The sequence below is a fragment of the Capricornis sumatraensis genome, chromosome 19 (genome assembly GCF_032405125.1).
Source record: "Capricornis sumatraensis isolate serow.1 chromosome 19, serow.2, whole genome shotgun sequence".
Taxonomy (NCBI): Eukaryota; Metazoa; Chordata; class Mammalia; order Artiodactyla; family Bovidae; genus Capricornis; species Capricornis sumatraensis.
The window spans coordinates 38,968,069-38,976,938 of NC_091087.1; the positions used below are offsets into that span (position 1 = coordinate 38,968,069).

General features: G+C 56.3%; 1 protein-coding gene across 1 annotated transcript; it reads left to right on the forward strand.

The window, feature by feature from the left end:
• Positions 1-2,873: 2,873 nt before the first annotated feature.
• Positions 2,874-7,871, forward strand: ISL2 (ISL LIM homeobox 2). Its single transcript, XM_068991546.1, has 6 exons — positions 2,874-2,933; positions 3,808-3,997; positions 4,256-4,518; positions 6,282-6,565; positions 7,191-7,358; positions 7,755-7,871. Exons 1-6 carry the CDS (start codon positions 2,876-2,878, stop codon positions 7,869-7,871), a joined length of 1,080 nt encoding a protein of 359 aa, XP_068847647.1. The 5' UTR covers positions 2,874-2,875.
• The last annotated feature ends 999 nt before the right edge of the window (positions 7,872-8,870 follow it).

Consider the following 8,870-nt stretch of genomic DNA (forward strand, 5'->3'; position numbering starts at 1 on the left):
CAGGTCAGGAAGCAACAGTTAGAACTGGACATGGAACAACAGACTGGTTCCAAATAGGAAAAGGAATACGTCAAGGCTATATATTGTCACCCTGCTTATTTCACTTCTATGCAGAGTACATCATGAGAAACGCTGGGCTGGAAGAAACACAAGCTGGAATCAAGATTGCCAGAAGAAATATCAATAACCTCAGATATGCAGATGACACCACCCTTATGGCAGAAAGTGAAGAACTAAAGAGCCTCTTGATGAAAGTGAAAGAGGAGAGTGAAAAAGTTGGCTTAAAGCTCAACATTCAGACAATGAAGATCATGGCATCTGGTCCCATCACTTCATGGGAATTAGATGGGGAAACAGTGGAAACAGTGTCAGAATTTATTTTTTGGGGCTCCAAAATCACTGCAGATGGTGATTACAGCCATGAAATTAAAAGACGCTTACTCCTTGGAAGGAAAGTTATGACCAACCTAGATAGCATATTCAAAAGCAGAAACATTACTTTGCCGACTAAGGTCCGTCTAGTCAAGGCTATGGTTTTTCCAGTGGTTATGTATGGATATGAGAGTTGGACTGTGAAGAAAGCTGAGCGCCGAAGAATTGATGCTTTTGAACTGTGGTGTTGCAGAAGACTCTTGAGAGTCCCTTGGACTGCAAGGAAATCCAACCAGTCCATTCTAAAGGAGATCAGTCCTGGGTGTTCTTTGCAACGAATGATGCTGAAGCTGAAACTCCAATATTTTGGCCACTTCATGCGAAGAGTTGACTCATTGGAAAAGACTCTGATGCTGGGAGGGATTGGAGGCAGGAAGAGAAGGGGACGACAGAGGATGAGATGGCTGGATGGCATCACCGACTCGATGGACATGAGTTTGGGTGAACTCCGGGTGTTGGTGATAGACAGGGAGGCCTGGCGTGCTGTGATTCATGGGGTCGCAAAGAGTCGGACACGACTGAGCGACTTAACTGACTGACCCCATTTTACAGATGAGGAAGCTGAAGGTCAGAGAAGTAAATAACATGCCTGCGGTCACAGAGTGGCCGCGTGCAGCCATATACACCCATAACGGCTCCCTCCTTCCTCAACCCCGTTTATTTTCATAGACACGTTATTCAAACGCAGCATTCTTCCCACCCCGACGTGCTCCACATACACTGAGGGTGAGTGCTGTTCGGGGCGCTAAGTGGCCCAAGACTCAAGAAATGGCATGTGGGCACAGCAGCTGGTAAGTTGTGCTGAAAAACCGGGCAGTGAGAAGACCAGAAGTTACAAAGGTAGAGGCGGTGGTTAAAAGTCTTTCAAGCCGGACGGGGCTACCACGTGAAGCGCCCAGCACAGCGCTGGCCGGCGGAGGGGCGCTCGCAGGCCGTGCGGGGACCGTCCTCGGGTAGTGAGTTCAGTGTGCGCTGAGGGTCTAGCTCCAGCTCTCAGCAAAGCCTCTCCCTGCGTACTTGACTGCACCCATTTCCCGGCAAGCAGTCCAGAGCGTGAGGCCGACAAGCCTTACGTTTTTAGCAGAAGGGCCGCGGAGCTCCACGGTGCCCTCAGGCCGACATGAGTCGGATCTGAGATTCCCGTGGAGGCATTTTATAAAGCCTAGGAGCCCACCTGCGCCCCACTCAAGCGTACACCAAGTTCTTGGTACACCTTTTAATGGGAAAAACAACAACAGCCACCCTGGTTGGGTAAATGTGATTTATAATTCATGGGCCAGTCTTTGAACCCTTTCAGACAAAACCCACAGCAATTTCTTTGAAAGAAAGAAATGCCTAGACTTTGCTCAGAAGTCGCAGGTTTTCTAAGGAACGACAAGCCACTGCACGGATACTAAATCACCCTGCGCACCACATTTGTTTCTAATCATTTGCATTGCAGTTCGTTTGTGAAATAAAACAGAAGAGTTTATAAAGATCGTTTATTCTAGAAGTGAGACACACATTCGACCCCAGTCTTGTTCCTAGAAGGAGCTGTGCTATTCGAGTGGGGAAAAGAATGAGGGAGTCCGTGTCAAATTACACCCTCGCCCCAAATGCAAGTCAAGGCTGGGGTCTGGATCTGGCGAGGGTCCTCGGATTCTGCGTTCTGGTGCTATCCACCTAACGCTCCAACTCGAAGAAGTTTTCCGCAGGCGGACGGGTGGGGAACGTCTAAATAGAGTTTACCCAAACCCTTAACCTCTCTCTCTAGCTTGGACCCTGAGAACAAAGGCGTCTGAGAGAAGAACGCTCACCGCCTGGACGGTGAAGGTCTTGTCCAGACCACCTTCTCCCCCGCTCTCCTCACAAGAGGGAGAATTTTTTGCTGTTGTTAATGAAAGAAAGGAGCATTTCAAAGAGACACCTCCGCCCTTTGCTCCCCCAGGTATTCATCACCCTGCTCGAGCACGCCTGGGGAGACCGCCCCGCAAGTCTTAAGAGGAAGCTAAGAGCTGCGGCGGTCGCGGAGACAGCTCAGCAGTGACGCAAGATCCAGCCGGGATAGCCCGACCCGGGGCCAGAATGAGGATCCTTGCAGGTTTCCGGGGAGGGGGCCGCGCTCCATTGTTCACTCTGGGCCAATCAGGGTTGGCTCATTTCCTTCCAGCCAATCCCCTGTCACTCCCGCCTTCCACCCCACCCCGCCCATCAGCCCCCAAGTCCCTAACACCTCCCCCGCATACCCCGCGGTTCTGGGGAAGCTTCGTGACGCCACAGGTTCCGCCCCCAGCTCCGGCCACGGGCGAGTGCGTGCTGACGTCATGCTGCGTGCGGGCCGGTGCGGAATCGCTCCTTCAACTCCGCGGGGCAGGAGGAGTTAGTTAGCAAAGAGCCGAGGCTGGGCGCACGACCCTCGTCCTTCTGCCCCTGGCCGCACGCTTTGCGCACATCTCTTTTCTGCATGGTGGATATTATTTTTCACTATCCTTTTCTAGGTACTATGGGGGATCATTCCAAGAGTAAGTCTTTCTCTGTATATGTGTGTGGTGTGTGTGTGTGCGCTTAATATGCAATATTTCTAATGCAGAAGAATGTTTAGCGGATTCTACAAGTGGCTTCTATTTGACAGAACACTGAGAGAAAAAATCAAAACGAATAGATTTTCCCGCAGGACCGCTTATCCTTTGGAATCCTGTTGTTTTAGTTTATAATTAAACATTCTTTCTCAAGCCTGCTAGGCTGACCTCGGGCTGTGAAATCTGCTTCTGTTTTGCGCTAGGGCAATAGTTTGATTTAGGGATGTGGGTTTTTTTTTTTTTTTTTTTGCTTGCTTGTCTTTCGGCCTTTCAAATAAGGAAGATTTCTTTAGCTTAATCTGGGATGTTTAAGCTAAAAAATGTCAAGGAGGATGAGCAGAGACTCTGCTAAAAGCTGATGTGTCTGTGTTGGGATAGGAGGGAGTCGCGGAGAGAGGGAGTGTGCGGACGGAAATGCCGGAACATCACCGTTCAGTATGATGGGGTGGCGTCCGCAGGGCTTAAATGTCTATTTACCCTTTCTTCTCACTTACATTTTAGCTTTTAGTTACAGGAGATATCAATAAAACGCCTGTGTCCAAGTGAATGTAATACCGTAAAAAAAAAACAACCCCAAAACTGAGGAAGGGGTGGGGAGAGACTAAAAGCCTTCACAGATTCAGAAGATTGTGTTTCTTCGTTTTTTTTTTTTTTTTTCGTTTACAATTATCTGGACCTTTGCAAAGCCCATTTCCTTTTTATCTTGTGGTCCCAATTCTTGAAAGAGAGAGCGAGCGGGTTGGGTTGGGGCTGGAGCGGCCTCGGCCGGGGTCCGGGCAGCCAGGCCTGACGCGGGCTCCGCGCCCTTCCCCGGCAGAGAAGCCCGGGACGGCCATGTGCGTGGGCTGCGGGAGTCAGATCCACGATCAGTTTATCCTGCGGGTGTCTCCAGACCTCGAGTGGCACGCCGCCTGCCTCAAGTGCGCCGAGTGCAGCCAATACCTGGACGAGACGTGCACGTGCTTCGTGAGAGACGGGAAGACCTACTGCAAGCGGGACTACGTCAGGTGAGGCCCGCAAGTGTCCGGGCTGCTCCACTGCCCGCTGGGGCCGGGGCTCGAGAATGGCAGGCCGCCTGCATGCCCCCGCCCCGAACGCGCGCCGCCACTCGTCTCCCGGCCTGGGAACCCCCGAGGGCTGGTCCCCGCAGCCACCCTCGCGACCACAAAGCCTCCTGGGCGCGTGTGCCCTGGGCGGGTAGCAGCGCGGCAGGCGAGGCCGGCCACAGGGCCTATGCTGACAACGCCCGTGCCTTGGGCCCGCAGGCTCTTCGGCATCAAGTGCGCCAAGTGCCAGGTGGGCTTCAGCAGCAGCGATCTGGTGATGCGGGCGCGGGACAGCGTGTACCACATCGAATGTTTCCGCTGCTCAGTGTGCAGCCGCCAGCTGCTGCCCGGAGACGAATTCTCGCTGCGGGAACACGAGCTGCTCTGCCGCGCCGACCACGGCCTCCTGCTCGAGCGCGCGGCTGCCGGCAGCCCGCGCAGCCCCGGCCCAATTCCCGGCGCCCGCGGCCTGCATCTGCCAGGTAAGCCGGCACTGCGCCGCCAGCTCCGGGGTGCAGTGCACATGTGGGTGTGTGTGTTCTTAGACGGGTGCTTGTGCTCGGACGAAAACTTGTCACTGGGGTGTGTTTCCGTTTGCCAGCATTGTGGGGGTTTCTGGGTGAGTGCAGAACTCTGCTTGGAACGTGACGGAGTGTATGTTCGTGTGTGACCGGGAAAATTGCGTGTGGATAAACGTGAGCCGGGGTTCTGTGTATGAGTGTTCGGAATTGTGGAGATTTGTGTTCTCAGGAATGTGTAGGACACGGTAGTAGGAGGAGGAGGAAGGTAAATGACACCGGGGCATCTCAAGTGGTGACTCTAAGGACTTTGTACTGGGAATTTCAAGCAGTCTGTGTGTTGCCGGAGAGAAAAGACAGGTTTGCCTGGGGGTATGTGTGTAAGGAATACAGTTCCTAGCCTAGAGCTGGGCTCAGCCAGGCAGAAGTCCACTGGCACAGCTCTGAAGGCTCACCAGCCAACAGGGAGTGAAATGTCTGCGTTTTTCTTTTGAGGCCCAGTCTGATGAACAATGTAGCCAAACGTTTCTTGGTGGGAAAGAAGTGGAAGCACAGTGGATTTAGGGATAATGGCAAACACCCCAGGGGATGCTCTAGGTCATAATCAGAAGATGGCCAGAGGCTGGTTCTAAGTGTGTGGTGAGCCGGTGGGAATGGTGACTCCAGCTGAGCAGTTACCAGCGAGTAGCCGCAGACCTGAAGCCTCAGTCTGCAGATCAGGCTGAGCCTCTGGGCGTTGTGTGCTCCAAGGGATCGAGCTTTTGCTGGCCCTCTCTTTAGTATAGAATGAGGACATTGAGTTAGAAGGGCTGTTTGTGAATATTTATCCAGACCTAGAAATGCCTGGAAGGGGATATAATTTGAAACAGTGTGACTTGTATCCAAGGGTAGGTAGACCTGGTTCAGATGGGGGTGTGATGCCAGTGTTGAGTGAACCCTGGTCTCTCCTTTGTTTGTTGGTTTCCGGCCACCGGAATAGGGCCCTAAATAAGTACCTGACTCTACCCAACCTGGGGTTGAGAGAACCCAAGGCCAAGTGAGGAGAGTGCCAGCGGTTGTGGGCCGGCTGGGAAAACGGCCGCTGGACAGGGAAACTAGAGCCTCAAGAAAGGAGATCCTGGGGCCGAAGTCCAAGGGCTGTTAGAAAGGAACTGTTCCAGGTCCGGGAGACCCATTCCTGACCCCAGGCAAGGTCTTAATGACACACGGTCTGGCCCTGTCTGAGCGGCCCCAGAATCAGGGAGACGGTCTCTTCGGGGAGACGCAGACAGGCCCCCTTGTCCCGATGCAGCGCAGCGCTCGGGCCCCTTCCCCTTCCAGCGTCCCAGGCGCGCCTCCTTCCTCTCCTTCTGAAATTTCGTCTCTTCCGGAGGGCTTCCCTAGTCCCGCGGAACCCTTGCGGGTATTCCGACGGTCGGGTTTAGCGGAGGAGGCACAGCAGGGTGCAGCCACTTCTGTCCTGCACAGGCCTCGCTCGGAGCTCCCAGGCCCTGCTTGCTCTGCGGGGATCGCGGCGGGGAGCCCGGTGGAGGAACTAGGGAAGGGACGAAAGTGCACATCTTTCTCCGGGTAAGGGCGAACAGACGGAAAAGGAGAACAGACAACCAGAAAACGAAATGAACTGTAGAAAAGACAACGAGATCGGGCCCCGCGGGGCTCGGCCGCCGCGGGGCGGGGCGCAGGGGGATTGGGTGGCGGCCGCTGGCTCACCTCTCGCTCCCTCGCAGACCCAGGATCCGGCCGGCAGCCCTCGCTGCGCCCGCACGTGCACAAACAGACCGAGAAGACAACCCGCGTGCGAACCGTGCTGAACGAGAAGCAGCTGCACACCCTGCGGACGTGCTACGCCGCCAACCCGCGGCCCGACGCGCTCATGAAGGAGCAGCTGGTGGAGATGACGGGCCTGAGCCCGCGGGTCATCCGCGTCTGGTTCCAGAACAAGCGGTGCAAGGACAAGAAGAAATCCATCCTCATGAAGCAACTGCAGCAGCAGCAGCACAACGACAAGACGGTGAGCGTCGGGGAGCTGGAGGTCGGGTCGGGGAGCTGGAGGTCGGGTCGGGTGGAGCTTTGAGTTCGCGCGCCGCATCGCTCCCTTTTCTGGGCCGGCTCTCGGGAGATCCAGGGCGGAACTGTTTACTCCAAATAGCGTGTCTTTGTGCTTTCAGAGCGAGGCTTACCTTGGGGTTGGAAGGCACCTTAATTATTGTATCTGAGGTCAGGTCTTCCCCAGCTCCAGCGGTAGATCGGAGTTGGGGTCGGGGGCTCAGTTCGGAGCCCAAGGCAGCCTGGTTTTGAGCTCCAGCATGTAGGAACGGGTTGTGTCCATCTCAGCGGGACTCAGTTTGAACACTTTCCCTCTGCAAACCCGGAGAGGGGGTGGGAATGCAGCCCTCGCGTTTTGTTCCCTTGCGGTGTTGACTTCCAGCACTGACTGGCCCGTGGTGGCTGTTTTGGGGCCCGGGGTGTCTTCCAGTGGAGAAGGCGGGCTCACTCAGCTGCTGCGGACAAGTGCATGCCTCCCCAAACAGTTTCAGGCTCCAAATCATGTGCCAGGGCCTGGGGTCCCGGTCTCAAAGGTGGCGGGAAACGCAAGACCCAACTCTTCTGCCTCCCCTCTTCTGCTTGTTCCGCAGAGTCTCCAGGGACTGACCGGGACGCCCCTGGTGGCAGGCAGCCCCATCCGCCACGAGAGCGCCGTGCAGGGCAGTGCAGTCGAGGTGCAGACGTACCAGCCGCCGTGGAAAGCGCTCAGTGAGTTCGCGCTCCAGAGTGACCTGGATCAACCCGCCTTCCAGCAGCTGGTGAGGACCTGCTCTACCCGCCCGGACGGCTGGACTCCGGGGGAGGTGGGGTAGATTTAGTCACTTAACCAAGGTGGGAAGGGGTGGGGGGCTTTCAGGGGAACAGAGGCTGGGAGAAGGGGGAGGTTGGTAGCTGTAACCGCACCCGGCCCATAATTGGTTCTAAACCAGGTCTCCCTGGATTAAAGCAGCGGGAGGAGAGGTCGAGGGATTAACCCACCCGTGCCCCCGCCCGCCCTAATACTCCTAAGTGCGCCTGGGGGCCGGGCCGACTTCTCCAAGGGCACGCTCCCACCCGAAGACTTGTCCCAAGGATACCTTAGGGAGCTGGCGGCCCGGGAAAACCAGCTCGGGCACGTCTTCACCGGCTCCTTCCCGGTGTCTCCCATGCCCCAGGTCTCCTTTTCTGAGTCCGGCTCCCTAGGCAACTCCTCCGGCAGCGACGTGACCTCTCTGTCCTCGCAGCTCCCGGACACCCCCAACAGCATGGTGCCGAGTCCCGTGGAGACGTGAGGGGGGGACCCTTCCCCGCCAGCCCGCGGACCTCGCATGCTCCCTGCATGAGACTCACCCATGCTCAGGCCATACCAGCTCCGAAAACTCTCTCGCCTTTGTAACTATGATTGTTGTTATTTAAAGAGAGAAAGGACTGAGAGAGGAGGTCGGGACAGCCAAAATCGCCTGGACGCAACCTGCTTTCACCAGACTGGAGAGCCCCGCTCCGAGGACTTTTATTTTTACAAAACCAGAATTTGGGTTGACTAGCGTTAGCTCTGCCCTCTCCTCTCCCTCGGTCCGCGGCGCCCCCCGTCCACGTACCCACCTGTGTGTGGAGCTCGCGCGGGGTAGGTCTCGCGCTCGCCCGCGCGGACCATGGCTCCTGCCCCGGCCCGGCCCCGCGCTTCCTGGTGGCTTCGCCCGCTCTCTAGCGGGGAAGAGGACGGGGGCAATCCAAAGGAACAGACACTCAATCCCCCAAAGCGCATGACTGCCGGAAAAAAGTAGAAACGAGACTTTCCTTGAAAATGTTTTAAATTATCAGTCGACGGAGGACAGAGTGTGTGAGCCTTTGCCGAACAAAACGTAAGTTATTGTTATTTATTGTGAGGACAGCCAGTTCATAGTGGGACAAATATTTTGATCTTAATAAAAAAGAAATAATAACCCTATGTGATGCTGCTCCTGTGTGCTGTTGGTGCAGCGGGAGGGCTGGACGAAGGCAGGTTGCGGCTTGGAGCTTCTTTCAACGAAAATGACACTCGGCCCAGGGCCCACGGCTCGTGCCTGCGCCTCGCGCACCGCTGGCCCGCGTGCTCCCGCGCCGCCCGGGGGCGGGCCCGGCGGGGATTGGGCGTCGCGAGGGGGGCGGGGCTGGGTGTCTGCGCTCCGTGCGCCCCTTGCGGCCCCGCGAGGCCTCGGAAGCGCTCGAGCGCCCAGGCCCTCCGGAAGCCGGCGCGCCCCCTGCTCGTTCCTCGTCCCTGGCGTTTCGCCGCAGAAGCCCGCGGGGCAACG

Coding starts and splice junctions, on each gene's coding strand:
- ISL2 (XM_068991546.1), top strand. CDS start 2,876: ATGGTGGATATTATTTTTCACTATCCTTTTCTAGGTACTATGGGGGAT. Junction 2,934..3,807: donor TATGGGGGATCATTCCAAGA/GTAAGTCTTTCT, acceptor CTTCCCCGGCAG/AGAAGCCCGGGACGGCCATG. Junction 4,519..6,281: donor CCGCGGCCTGCATCTGCCAG/GTAAGCCGGCAC, acceptor GCTCCCTCGCAG/ACCCAGGATCCGGCCGGCAG.